The sequence below is a fragment of the Lissotriton vulgaris genome, chromosome 5 (genome assembly GCF_964263255.1).
Source record: "Lissotriton vulgaris chromosome 5, aLisVul1.2, whole genome shotgun sequence".
Taxonomy (NCBI): domain Eukaryota; kingdom Metazoa; phylum Chordata; class Amphibia; order Caudata; family Salamandridae; genus Lissotriton; species Lissotriton vulgaris.
The window spans coordinates 401613693-401628734 of NC_141693.1; the positions used below are offsets into that span (position 1 = coordinate 401613693).

Genomic DNA, 15042 nt, shown 5'->3' on the forward strand with positions numbered 1-15042 from the left:
CCATCCCCAGGGTGGTGTTAGGGGGGGCGTTACGAGGATAAATATCCTTAATTCTCATTGTTTTTTCCTCTTTCTATGTGTGCTGCAGAATACAGCACACATAGAAAGAGGAAAACACCTCTTGTGATTGTTTTTGTGCAGGAAGGTGTCCCTTTCTGCACAAAAACAATCACCCCTACAACGCCATGGTGCATGGGTGCCTAAGTTGGCGCATTGCAGCCCACTGTGCGTCAGCAGAGGGGGAAAAGGACAGGAATGTGCTGTATCTCATAGATATCCTGAGAGGCATTTTCTTCTTCTGCAGCACACAAAGAAAGAGGAAAAAACAAGGAGAAATAAAGATGCTTTTCCTCGTTACGCCTCACCTGGGGAGACATAGCACTTTGATGCTTTCCCGGATCAACCACTAATTGAAAATTTGGGAATGCACCATAATCAATGGATGGCTGCACGGGAACACCCACACTCCACCCATAAAATTCCTCCCTGCTGCAGAGTAACACAAGGCAGTGATTTGCGCTCCCTGCACTGCTCTAGATTTATCAAGCCGCGCAGGTTTACGCATGATGATCTTGAGTGGCTTGATAAATAAATCTCACTTACATTTTGCGTCAGCCTTGCACCCTTTGTGCATAGCGCATAGGGATAATCTGGCCGGGAGTTGAATATATGATGCTCATTCTTTGCTTTTATGCGGGATGAAATGCCTCAATAAATTGCTTTGGCGACGACTTCCCCAGTGCTCATGTTCTTGGTGGATAGAGAGTACATGCTTTTGTTTTAAGTCAAAACTTTAGTGTTACCAATGAATCATTCCAAACCCTGGAGTCTACTAAAATTCCACACACATCATCATCTACTTAAAATTCAAAGGCATTTCTGAGCAGAGAGCAATCTTTTTTCATTCCAAAGTTCTCTAAACTAAGTGATATTACAAATTGTGATGCTTCACAAACTACTGTTACACTTCTTGTGGGCAAAGGTATTTGTAATGGCCTTCAATATCAAAAACTCAAAGTCATCCTCAAAACCAGTATAATTACTCAAGCAGAGAAGATTACTTACTCCCAGGGTGCAGATATGCCCATATTTCATTTGCTTCAAATGCAAAATAATTTTGTACCATGTAACGTTGGTTAGATGTCAAAAAGTGTACTGAAAGTCACGTAACATCAATTTAATAGTATGTCTTGAGACAGGACACATGCTTTTGAATAACTATCTCTGAGGTTATTTAGTTTTAAAATCTTTTTTCTGGGTGCTGCTTCACCGATATCTCAATCAATGCCACCTAGGAACCGTATCTTATTGGTTTATCCACCTTACGTGGATACTAGTGCAATCACCACTAACTAAAGAACGGACTTCAATGCACCTCTTGATTATGCACACTATATCAAACATGTGATCGTCTTCAGGAAAATAATGCTCCCAATCAATTTAATTTTTAAAGTAATTGTATTAAACTTCAGAGTGTTTTTATTTAAAAAAGATCATGGTAAAGCCAAGTAACAATCGCATTTTGTTGTTAATGCTGCTAATTGAAAACAAAGCATACAGTTCGCCGGAGAGTAGAGGCAAAATTGGCGATGGGACTGGCCAAGTTGCATTTACCATGACAAGCTGACATGCTATAATGTTTAAATACTTTGTGGCCCTGCACGGATTCACAGAGCTAGTGAATGCTCTAAATCCTACCTGACAAAATGCATTTACCTGTTGAGGGAGCTGTTAATAACATACCAATGTGATTCACGCAACACATTGGAGCAAGGAATTTGGGACTATAATTAATCAAAAGCAGTGCCTTTGAGATACTTTACAACATATTTTTAAGAATAGGCATAACTAACTACATAGAATGAACTGTTACTCTGCCCCAGTACATATCAACGGTAATGTGTTACCCGATAAATTGTCTTAAATTCTACTTTTCCTTTTTCAATTAGCCTATGCTTGTTCATATTTTATTTTTGTGTACTTCCTGCTTTTATGGCTACCAGCCGAAATAAAGTTGAACTGAACTTTACAACACTACTTCAGTTGTTTGGTGGAAAAAGACCAGCAAAAGGCCTAGATGTAATTGGCAGAACCTGGACAATTTCCAAGTGTTCATTAAAATCACGTGAAATTATTTCACTTGCACCTGCAACCTAAGAATTCAGAGGATGCTGATAGTTGCAAATTAGACCATGCACAAACACACACACACACATTCCAAAAGATTAGACAAGATATCATGGGTCAGTGTTTCAGCTGAAAGATAACTCAGTGTGTAGCACTTGACAATGCTTTATGCAGACTTGCAACAAATCACTAACAATGTTAGTTGTTAAAATGCTTAGTTCTAATCTACATCTATCTAACTGGTCCCAGCAATCAATGAAAAATCTAAGTTCTAACAGATTAAACCATAGGTATTTTAAGTGGCTCCTGATGGGTAAGTGGGGAGGGGAGGGGGGATAAACGACCCTGGGTATCACAGGTCTGGTTTATAGTAAAACTGCTAAAGGATGTCACAATGTGTTGGCATCTCTCTTGCTGTCAGGAAAGAGCACAGGCTGAAGTAAATTTAATTGGTTTATATCTCAGCCCAGTCTTTGTGACTTGATTACTTTTTACTATGCCCCATCTATGGAAGTAGTTCCCAGCGTTATTAATAAAGGGTGAAGATCTTGATCGCCATACACAATGAGATGCCGAAACATCTAAGGTTGAATAGTTTGTGGCAAATTATCCTGACCACTGTTGTACCATGACTTTAGCGTATACCCCTTTGAAACCTACATGTAATAAATTGTAATTCATCCTTTGCTTCCTCTTCTTGTATGTCATAGTGTAATGCCCAAACAAGTCAAGCTAGTATGTCAGAATATCATACTAAATCTACCCTAAACTGAAACTTGGAGAATGACACTACAGGTGGGAGACATCTCCAGCACATTTGATGACACACAACATGTGGAACTTCTGTGAAAGTGTTATGGGTGAGTATGCAGGGTTCCCTTGGGTGGAGACTTTTTTATTGTTGATCACTGTTCCTTTCTGGTAATTGATTTTATTCAACTTTGATCAACCAAAAGCTATGCCTTCCTGCATGAGTACGTAAAGTTTGTTGTGCATAAAAGAGCTTTAAGGTCAACTTTCTTACATCAATAAATGGATGAGAAATTATCAGAAAGTTAAATGAATCAACTTAACCGGAGGAAAGTGTTACAAAAATTGATTTCTGCCCAGTCTCTGCCTACAGAGATACATATCATAGGGTCAAACTGCAAAACAAAGCTTCCTGATGCCATTTACCTCCATGGTTAGGTTCTGCAGGTGGTAAATATTCTGTAACCCTTGTGATGTGAAATATTCGATGCAGTTTGGGCACCCCAATCCTGTCAAAAAACTGCAGAAAAGAAGAGGATTGAAAATAAGACGGTATTAACGTGTCTGCTCAAGTGTCACAGTTGCTGACGAAATACATACAGACGTCTTCGAAAGACAAATGGTGGTGTTTTTGGGCAACCTTTAAAGTTGTACTACTTTGATGATTTGATGTATTGTGATTCACAATGCTGGTGTGGTGTTAGCTCAGATCGATTATACAACAGATGGGAGTTAAATCCGCATTCACAAAAGTGTACTGCTGAGTATGTGCATGGCTGTCCCTCATCATCGTCGTGAGACATATTACATCCGATATTACATATTAGCTACAACTCTTTCCAAAGTAGAATGAACACAAAACTAAAAAAGGGGGTGCACTTTCAGTGTTTCCTACATAATTGGTGTATTGTGTGGGTCCTTTATTAGTGAAAGTGCAGCCTGTGTCTCATCCTTTCATCACCCCAGAAAGAACAGTCCATTATGAAACGAGAATTATTAAGTTCACATCACCTAACTTTTAAAGGAAATCCTCTGGACACATGACTCTGCCAAGGGGTTCAAATGCATATCAACAGACTAAAATGTAGTAGTTCCAATATTGCTGCCTTATCTGCTGGCTGCCAGTGATCACAACTCTTTCCAGAGTTTTGGATATGATTGGGCATGCGTTCTCTCCGAGGGATTTTCATTTAATTTGATAGGTAGTGTTCCATATGGACAAAGGATAGGGACTGTATCTAACAGCAGTGTTTCTTACTGACTATGAGGCAAGGTTTGTGTTTGATTGACAGGTTCTTTGTTAGGGATGGGAAAAGGTTTGTATCTGAGAGCAATGTTCCTTGTTGGCCATTGGGGAAAGGGTTTTATCCGAATGCAATGTTCCAAGTTGAACATGGGGAAAGGTTTGCATCTGCTGGCAATGCTTCTTGTTGGATATGGGGAACGGTTTGTGTCTGATAAAAATGATTTTTATGAAACATGGAGTAAGATTTTATGCAGACTGCACTGTTCCTAACATTGGACACAGAAACAGTGGATTCTTGTTTTCCAAGAATTGAGTTTACATTTTGCATGTTTAGCAACGGTATCTGTACTCAATCTGATGGTATTTCACAATATTCGATCCTATTTTTAAGTTACTTAAAGTTATGTAGCTTGACAGAACAATAGATTTTTACAGTGGGGAAATTGACTAAGGCGTGGCTGGGAGCTGATTTATAATCTCCTCTGTCTAGTCCACCAATGGTAAACACCATGCTGGAACCACTGCCGCGGCTTTATAGCAGGGTTTCTGTGTCAATACCGCAAGCCCAGGTCTGCTACGTAGTCATTTAGTTTGTTCCACGGAGTGAGGACTGGCGCAAACCACAAAGCAAACTGTGCACTAGCAAACATAGTTGACAGCCTTTGGATACACATTGGGAGGGGAGTTAAGGCAGCTCATTCTGATACTGAGTGGCATTGAGTGTCTTTGCTTTGTGATGGCAAACCATACCGCACTCATCCAGTCATAGTTTTAGGGCCTCATTCACGAGAAAATTGTGCGGCGCCACAAGCCATTTTGCAACATCGAGCTACATAATTTTAAAAGCACAGGGATGCGGTGTATTAACAGCAATATGACTCATCCCGGTGCTCTCTCCTGCACCAGCGCTATTACAGCAGCCATGCGCTAATGCAGGCAGGTTTGCACCTTGGTTCAAGGGTGCCTGCGTTGCAGGGATTATTGTTGTTATGCAGGAAGGTACACCTCCCTACTCAAAAACAATCAGACTGTATTTTCCTTTGTCTGTGTGCTGCAGAACGCAGCACACATAGAAAGAGGAAAATACGAGGAGAAATACAAGTATTTCTCCTCGTTGTGCCACTCTTACACCCCCCTGAGGAGGCGAAGGATTATGAAAAATTCCTGAATTCCAAAACGTAAATCTGGTAATGCGTCAGAATCCATGGGTGTTGCGTGGGAGCACCCACAGCATCACCCATGGCACTCCCCTTTTACGCAAAGTAACGTATGCAAAGGGGCCATATTACAAGGCCATGAAAAGCCATGCAGGGTAGATTTGCAAGGCCTTCTAAATATGGGACAGCACACTGCACTGCCAGTACATCAAAAAAAGTGACGCACCGACGGCGCAAGATGCTTGCAAATAAGTGTGTAAGAGCCAGAGGTGAAAAACTCCTTCTGTGCTAGCAGGCAGAAAAGTGACTCTGTTCCCTTAACTAACAGTCTATGGAGGTAGATGCAACAGAGGTTAATGAGCTAAAACAATACTCTTTATGATACTCATTTAAACAATGGACCTGTCTGTCAGTGCCATGTTGATGACAATCGTCAGACCACGTGTTATCAAGATAGCTTAATGGGACTGTGAGCGAAAGCGTTTCTGCATTTTCACGGGTAGCATGATCTGAGATTTTTCAGAACCTTTTAAAGTCTCTAAGGACAGGCAGCGCACACTCGGCCTTTTAAAATTACAATAGCTTTTGACAAGACTTTGGAGATTTTGGCCTTGACACAGCTTATGGGATTGCAGTGCTCCAAATTCTGTGCAAGTGAAGCTAATCGTTTAAAACCCAATGTTCAAAAATCACAAGCAGCTGAAAAAAACGAAATCTAAATTGTCATAATAAGCTTTGGCGTGTTTTATTTACATGTACCACATATGGCATTTTTCCATATTGGACTTTTGTATGTTTTTTCATCAATTGACTTCTAAATGGTGTTTCTCCCGCTCATTGCCACCCGCAAACACTGCTTCTCTCCTGGTCACCCTGCGTGTTTGGAATAATGAATGAATTTGAAATTTATATTGCGCTCGAACGCCCAAGGGCGTCTAGGCACTACAGTGGAGGAAGATACCAGAGATGAGAGATAGAAGAGAAATTAGAACGAGAAAAGCCAGGTTTTCAAAGCCTTTCTGAACAGTAGTAAGGTTGGGCAACAGCTCCCCTGTAATACATGGTAACTCCTTTGCCCATGGCTAGCTCTGTCGTCCACTGACTGGTGAGCATCATGTGGGTAGTGGCAATTTGGAGGGTGTGTATGTTGTCATCAAATTAGGTCACAGTCACTGAGCTCTGTTTCACCTGCAACTAGAACCATTTCCAGAAAGCACAATGCTTGGGGCCTGCAGGTCCAACTGTTTGGCACTGAAACATATTTTCTGTAATCCGCTGCTCTCCATAATTCGAAAACACTTAATATAAAATAGTCAGACATATTATGTGTTTGCTTATTCGAAGATATTGTCAGACAATCCAAGGGTTAACCTTCCAAACAGATTAGCCAGTAGCGAAATGAGAAGATTTCATTTCCGGTTTTGTCCTCCAATAGGCAGGGCTTTAACCCCTTCACAGCGTGGCAAATTCCGCTGTGGTGCGAGAGGGGAGCGTGGCTGGGCGTGGCGCTGCTATGCTCATGACGGCTCCTGGCCATCATAAATCACGGTGGTCGTGTGCTCATGACGGCCGGGAGCCGTCCGAACTCCACCCACTGATTAATTCTACCGCACAGGTGGGGAATTAATCGCGCGTGGGCGGAGTGGCAACGTTCGGACGGCTCCCGGCCATCGGGAGCACATGCCTACTGTGACTCATGGCGGCCGCGGGCTGTGCTGAGCATGGAAGGTGTTAAGTGGGGCGGGTTCTAAAGTAGGTGCCGGAAGGGTCACTGTCGATCTCTCCATTTTCGCCCTCACTCCCAGAATGGACAAAAAAATCTTAACTGTGCAGCAGTTCACTGTTTTTGATGTAACTTTTATTTTTGGACCGTTCTATTTTGCAAAACTTGAAGTGCTTTACATGAGCACCAACAAGGACATAATATTTATTTTTTGGTAGGCACGGGCGATTAAGTGATTTGCCCAGATGCACAGGATGTTGAGCCAATGCTGAGATTCAAACCTGCTTCCACAGCTCCAAAGTTGGCAGCGCTAGTCATTAAGCCACAACCTCTTGCGCAAGACCTAATGCATTTTCAATATTATATACAACAAAGCCATAGTTGTATGTATGCATGTAGTATGTTTATCTTATGCAACTAACAACCTTTGGCATAGCCAATAGTCCTGCCTTGTTGCTGGTGTAATGTTACTTGTTGTATTATATATGTAGAGGCAATAACAGAAGCAGCAAAATACTTTTCTGGTGGCACATATGCTAAGCACAGATTTTTAGCATTCATATTTTAAGCCACGCCCTTAATTATCCCGGGCATGCCCCTTTAAGAGACCCCCCACTTTTTTCATCCCACTTAAAGCCCTGCCAATAGGCCGCAAGGGCTGTGACAGAATCAACCATGTATCCAGTTGTTAGAAGACGAGACAAACCCAGTCCCAGCCCTCACAGGCAGCTCTTCAGCCGAGGCAGCCTATTATGAAAGTGAATTTACTGTGCCCAGTGCATCTGTGTTCTTGTCAATCAACAGGGTTGGAATTCCTTGGGTGTCCCATCAGTGTGCTCTGTTGTGTTGTTCTTGTTGTGTTCTAGGCAACCTCCCATGTGTTCCTACTGAAATATTTTAACTGCTGTCACTCATTTTATGGCACAAGGTCACTTGACATTTGAGTAGAAGTGTTGGAAGGAATTCCTCAGATTTCTCAGTTGTAACAGGTGACCAGTTGCTACCGTCTTGGTTAGAGAAGGGGTGAGGGCAGGGGAGTAGCGGACACGAAGCAAAACTACAAGACGTGCATCACACATCACATCACTTCTACCTGACCAGGCTGGGGTCTGCGTTGTAGGGCGGAGGCGGGGTGCAGTGCGAGGCAGACACCATTGACTGAGACGAGTGGCCCCCGTTCATGTCTCCGTTTGACTGCATGGCGTGGTTATTCAGCATCCCAGGTCCTGAGAACAAGAGGAAAACAGTTAGGGTGCAGGTACCCTTGAAGGTTTGTTGGAAGGGAAGAAACGCTTACATTTCACATTATGGAGATACATATTTTGAACATGGTGTATGTATTCATAGTGTTACATTCTGGAAAGTAATAATCATTTTGTCCACGCCCTCCATGTTCCTTTAAGTCAGTGGTCTTCAAACTTCTTCTTGCTAAGCCCCCTCCCCCCCGTAAAAAATTTTTTTTTAAATCCTCACTCCCCCCCCCCCTAATTTTTTCGCAATTATTCTGCTAATTTGGCAAAGATTAAATATGTCTAAACATATTTAAACATTGCAGTTAAGCTCTGTTACCCCTTTTTACACATACTTCCAGTCAGGATATAAATAACAAAAGTTGTTAGTGACGGCTCATTACAAGGTGGCTTACTGATGCTCATATTTTTAACACTTAAAACAAAGCATGAGGCTTCTCTTGGCCAGAGACTGGTCCCCCCCACCCCCTTGAGATCACTTAAGCCACCCCCAGGGGGGGCCGCTCCCAAGTTTGAAGACCTCAGCTTCAAGTCCTAGAAAACTCAAAATGCAAAAACCACATAGGCTCCAAGTTCATGAAGAAAAGTGCCACAGATCTGCAGTCCAGAGAAAAGGGTCTCCTAAATGACGTGTTCACCTCTGGGTACCTGAGCTGTCTACGCTCCTTTATGTCCAGTGAGACTAATGATTGGTTTATGCTGCAGCATTACAGCAAAGTAGTCCTGGGGGTCCTCATTTGCTTATTAAAAACATGTCGGATGCTGCAACAAGGTCCTACCTCCTGCTGCGTGGAACTGCTCTGAACTTTTTTGCCAGGGATGACATTAGTTTGGCAGAATGTGCACTACACAAAATGTGAATAGTATGACAAATACAACATTAAAGGGAAGATAGCAAACGAGGGCAGTTAGACTGCAGTTTCAGGTGTAATGGACGGGAAACATCCTTTACGACCCAACTTTTACAACGCAGTGCCTTTACAACGCGGTATTTACAATGAAAACCATTACAACGCATTGCGCTGGGGGGGCGCTCTAAGATAGGGAATACGTTTAATTTACTATCCCACACATTCCCTAGTGTCCACGGGGACTGGAGTTGGAATAGTAAATTAAACTATTCACTATCCAGCACCCCAAAGCACTATGCATTGTAAAGGTATTCGTTGTAAATACCACGTTGTAAAGGCATGCGTGGTAAAAGTATGCGTTGTAACGTCATACATGTGTAATGGACGCACTCTTGCTCCTGTGCATGGGGAACGTGTTCGCCAGTAGAACTAAAACCTGCTGGAGAGGATATGGTTTTGTGTTCTGATTATGAATGCGCATCCTTAGCCGCTAGTAAATCATTTGACAAAACACAGAGGCGAAAAATACTGAGAGTGATGCAATATGTTATCAACATTTCTTTTTTATTCATGGTCGAACATGGGAGAAAAAGCAGGGTCGCCAGAATGGACAGGGGTGGAGGAGGGGGGGATAGCTGCGGCGGGGGCTTTATGCCCCAGGTTTCGCTTTTCAGGTCCCCTTCTCCTTCACCAACATTAATTTATAGCTTTTTGATACAAGCAAGGCCTGCCCTGCCGTCTTCTACAGTAATTGGAAGCTTCTGTGGCTAGACCACTAGATGGAAGCATATACTACGTTTTCACTTTTGTGGAGCATTTTTTTTTTAAATACTTAGAAAAAGTACCATTTATTGGACCTGGCCCAAATTGAAGAGACGTCTAGGGCCCTGCGTTAAGTTTAGGCTCCAGGCTTTCCACTAACATGTGATTTTTCACTTTTATGCCCATTATTAAGTACATAGTACTCTTTTTATTCTTTATTTTATTTTTAAAGGCCTGTTTTAGCTTTGTGTGGCCCAGCATATGGCTTCTAAAATTGTCTTTAAGTACAGTAAATTCAAGGAATGCAAAGTTCTAATAAGTCTATTACAGTCTTGCGTCAGACCTGCCTCTTTTAATTAACTATAAATCGATTAAACAAAGGCTTAAGATGTTCCATCATGCCACATGGCCAATAGATGTCATATAATGTATTTCCACAACATTTCAATTTTTTAATATAATGGATTTTTTAACACTGCGAATAGATTTTGCACAATGTAATGCTGTGTTTGTCATTGAGAAATGTTACCACTGACAACAACCTTCTGCATTGTATATAGGCCGGTGATTGTAAGAGGCTCAAAAGTGCTTTCACATTTTTAGACCATTCTGTGTAATGGAAACGGTGGCACAATTGAATATAACAAATTGCCATGACTGCTTTTTGACTGTTTTTCTGCTTTTTTCATTGGTTTTTGTTGTCCTGTTAGGTCTGTCTTGACAGTACAGTTCTATGGTTATCAATTCTTTAAAATATACATAAAGTGGGCTTTGGTTCCGCCCAGAGAAGTAAATCTCTCTAACCTCATTCTGTTGGCCTCATACGGTGAATCATTCCATCTCCAAGGGAGTATTTGCACTTCAGTTCACGAGGGATTATTTTACACCTCAAAAGTACACTGAAACCTCAAACATCAAATTGTTTATCTCATAGGTGCACTGTTTTCAGAAAGTGAACGTTTTTTGTTTTCTTCTTTTTCACTACAGCAGGACTTTTTAAATGTTAAATTGCTAATTATGCAGGCTACAACTATTGGCTCTGCCAGTTCTTTTTTTATTTGAAAATGGATCAGGTATTGTAAATTTGAATAGCTTACACTAACAAGGCTAAAGTCCCAAAACTTAAATTTTTGCATCAATAAAAATTCAAATGCAGACGTCACACCTCAATGTCCGGTAGTTAGAGGGAGCCCAGAGGTGACCATGCGCCCTTACGCCACTGTACAATTATGTTGTAAAAAAGCAGTAGGTACAGCGGAAGAGCCAAAAAAAGAGCAGAAGATTCATTAGGGTCGAATGAGTCAGAACAAAAATGGTCAGGTGGTGATCATGGTCCAATATTAGTCTAGGTATCTAAACATATTGGGTGGGCGTTTCTTGAAATACTTTAGTTCTGGTGGGTGAATGATAAAAAGCGCTTGGACGCCTCGTCAGGGGTAGTAAGCGCTATATAAATGCAATTACAATACAGTACGATATGTGAGTTGTTTGCCAAGGTACAAAGTCTGTTTGGGGTGAAAGCCCCTAAAGGAAACCTCCGGCTTCAATTAAGCTACCTTTCCGGAGCATGTCTGCTGATGGGCTTTGTTTATACCTTTACTTTCCATCCTTCGACCTGTCTTACCCATTTGGCCCATGTTGTGGACTGCGTTTGAGTTGTGCTGCTGCGGTTGCACCAGTTGGTTGACAGACGGCAGCTTGTTCATCCCTCCATGTACTTTGTTTATTGGTGAGAGGACTGGGCCATAGGACGAAGGCGACTGCAGATGATTCCTGCACAGAAACAAGAGTAGCACATGTTACAGACCCAGAATGAAGACAACACACTTACAACAGACTACCACAAAACAACCAAGAATGCCGAATGCATCACACAAGGGCCAACATGGCCCCTTTTCCAAACGTGGCAAAGGGAGCTACAAATCAGCGCCTTGATTTAAAGTCAGAATCTGCAATTCCAAACCATGCTTTCAATGCTAGTTTTCTGCAAGGAGTTTCCTGATCAGTAGCTGTAATCAAAGTCCATGCACTTCCAGCTCCGAGGGCTGGGCTTGCATTCCTAATAGGATCGCACGTGCAGGCCATGATGCTGTGTTTAAGGTTGGAGAGTTCTCTAACTATAAAGGCAGGTTGATGACAGTGAAAAAACAGATGCGAATGCCCAGTAACACGACCCTTCTACTGGGTTAATGCATACTCAGATAAGAGTTTTTATTGAGAAATAAGCATCACATTCCGGGAATGATTCAATAGCGCTCTAAGGCTCCAACGAGAGAGTAAACAACTCTCCCTGATGTGGTTCAGAGATTAGTCTATTTGCTTGGGAATACAATACAAGCATGTAAATAAGATACTTGCTCTAGGTTGGCTAGCTTAGATAAAGATTATATATTAGCATCATTGCAACAGTCTTCTTTTTACAGGGGATTAGCCTGCCTGCGGATTTATAGGGGCATATTATCAAGAACGGCCGTTACATTATCGCAGCTTTTATCGGCAGGAAACTGCCGATAAAGTGGCGATAATGGGCTTGATAATATGCTCTATGGAATTCCAAACGAAGCCCATGTTACATGTCTTTACATCTAACATGGGCTTCGATTGAAATTCATAGAGCATATTATCAAGCCCATTATCGCCGCTTTATCGGCAGTTTCCTGCCGATAAAAGCGGCGATAATGTAAGGCCCTTTCTTGATAATATGCCCCATAGTTCGCTGACAAAAATGTAAATGGCTAGTTGGAGGGGTGTGACCTGCTGTTATGAAAGGCTCAGTACTGGTCTGCTTGACAGAGCAAAATCCATTTACATACAGAGGAGTGCACTTGTTTCATGGTTGCTTGCAGGGGAATGGTTTTCCTGTACATTGAGGCTTGCTGTTGTGGAGGTGATTGGCTTGTAGGGAGGAGAGAAGCTCACTCACAAGCAGAAGTTTGACGTGCTTCTAACAGCTATTCACCTCACATACATGCCCATTTCCTGTTTGTAGGTATACAGGCAGCCACCATGACTTATAGTGCCCTATTACGATGTGATTCGGAGAGAAGATTTCCAACTCACATCTCAGTTTTACTTCCGACTGCCTTATTACAATATACGCAGTCGACAGTGAAACCGTCCGTCATTCCGGCTGGTTTTCGACAGGCTCCAGGAGCCTGTCGGCCAGTCGGAGACAGCAACATAATCCCATACGACTGCATGGAAAGCCTGTCGGAAAGCGACTTTGGGGGCCCCTATCAAGGCCCCCTTCTTCCTGTGGCCTCCAGTTGCGGGTCAAGGGGGCACCTTTGGTGCCCCCTTGACCCGCAAATACCTGTACCATGTGGCATACACGGTGAGGTGCCTGCCACACATGGTGCAGGGATTTGCACAAGCTTCCATTTCTCTATGGGAGCTTGTGCTGTGGCCAGTTTACAGCTGCAGCACAAGTTCCTATAGAGAAATTGGAGTATGCGACAGCACCAAGTGAGGTCGCATTGTAATTGCAGTGTCAAGACTGCCGACCGGAGGTTTGTCGGTCCACAGACAGCAACGGTGTGGGTCAGAGGCAACTCCGACCGACATCTTAATCGAGCCCCTGGTGTACAATACAAATGTATTCACTTACTTTAACTTTTACAGCTACATGGCCTACTCGTAGCTTCGCATACTACTAACATGCATGGCACGGGTCTTGTTGTAAGAGTGTAGCATGCTGCCATATAGATGACTGGCTGTGGTCTTACTAGCATGAACTTAGCCTTTCTTTTTAAATCTGGTATCAACAGCAGTCCTATTTCTATCCAATCCATGCCAGTTCCATTGATATGTTTCGTCATGGTAGTCTTATCCAGTAGGTAGCCCGTGCATTCATTATTGACAACTACCCATGTAGCCAGGGCCATGCTACTCACTGGCGATGCAGAAGCTGCTGCTGCTGTTGCCGGTAGGAGTCCACCAGCTGCTGAGGGACCAGCTCCACCAGCTCCAGGCTCTCCTTAATTTTCATCAAGATCTCAAAGTTTTCACGGCCTCGAACCTATGCAAGAAAGGGCACAATCAGAATGAGCCACAAGGGTTTGACACGATGAGTAACAAAGATTGGGAGAGGCAGCTGAGACTGTCCATTGCCTCTTTTAGGTCCCCTGCTCTGGAACCCCATGCATAACCAAGCCACCAGCTCCTCTTTACTCCAGGAGAGAGGAAAAAGCTGGCTTTTTGGTTACTCTGCCTGTGATCTATAGGTCGCATGCCTGCTACAAGTTAAGGTGCAAAGAGGCAATTGTTCTACCAGAATATTGTGTTTTAAATATCGTCCTACAAAAATTTCAACAACCACAATATCATGAAGGTTAGTGTGTATATGTAAGTATACATTTGCTGTACTTTACTCTGCATCTATGTTCCATGACAATATGTATATCATCAAGGCATATGGATGTGGAATTATGGTTATAAATCTGTATCTATCTTTTTATAATCACCTACACAATACAGAGGTAGTCGATATTCTGGCTACAATGTTGTTGTAGAACTTTGTTATTGTACGCGATAGTCTGACATAAAACCTTTAATTCAGTGCAAGCAGAGTTATTTGATGAGCACTTTTGTTAAGCAAGAAGTATACAAGGAGATCTTCTTAAATTAACACTCCAGGCTGATCTGTATTGCAATGATTAAGATGGAATTGTGGTGTAAAAGTATAAAACAATCTTTATCATGTACCATTAATAAGAACAGCATTTTCAAATACTGTGGTACAACTATGTTTGCTACTGTGTTCTGAGTGAAAATAGAGCTTAAGGGCATATATACGGGAATTGTGGTGCAGGGCAGCGCATCAATTTACCTTGCTGCGCTGCCCTGCTTCACACAGAAAGGGCTAGAATGTGCCATATTTATCCAATCCAGCGCATTCCTATCCTTTCCCCTGCATTGGTGCAGTTTTGGGAGCCGAACGCCAACGCAGACACCCTTGCACTATGGTGCAAGGGTGCCTGTGTCTGCACACATGCACACATAGAAAGAGAAAAAAACAAGGCAAACTAAACATAGCTCTCCATGTTACTCTTCACTTGGGGAGGAGTATCTTTTTGGCGAATTCCCAGGTTTAGCAGGTTTGGAAAATCCGAGAATGCATAAAAAACCAAGGGGTAGATTAACAAGGTCCTTGTGCCACTTTTGCATCACTTTTCCC

General features: G+C 42.5%; 1 protein-coding gene across 2 annotated transcripts in view; it reads right to left on the reverse strand.

Moving 5' to 3' along the window:
* The window catches only part of TP73 (tumor protein p73), a 309820-nt gene that overhangs the window by 8408 nt on the left and 286370 nt on the right, over nucleotides 1–15042 (reverse strand). For both annotated transcript variants that reach the window (XM_086921747.1, XM_086921748.1), the window contains 4 exons: nucleotides 13760–13884; nucleotides 11491–11639; nucleotides 8097–8229; nucleotides 3304–3397 (listed from right to left, as the gene is read on the reverse strand). In XM_086921747.1, coding sequence (XP_086777873.1) covers nucleotides 3304–3397; nucleotides 8097–8229; nucleotides 11491–11639; nucleotides 13760–13884 — 501 coding nt within the window. The remainder of the gene's footprint in view (nucleotides 1–3303; nucleotides 3398–8096; nucleotides 8230–11490; nucleotides 11640–13759; nucleotides 13885–15042) is intronic.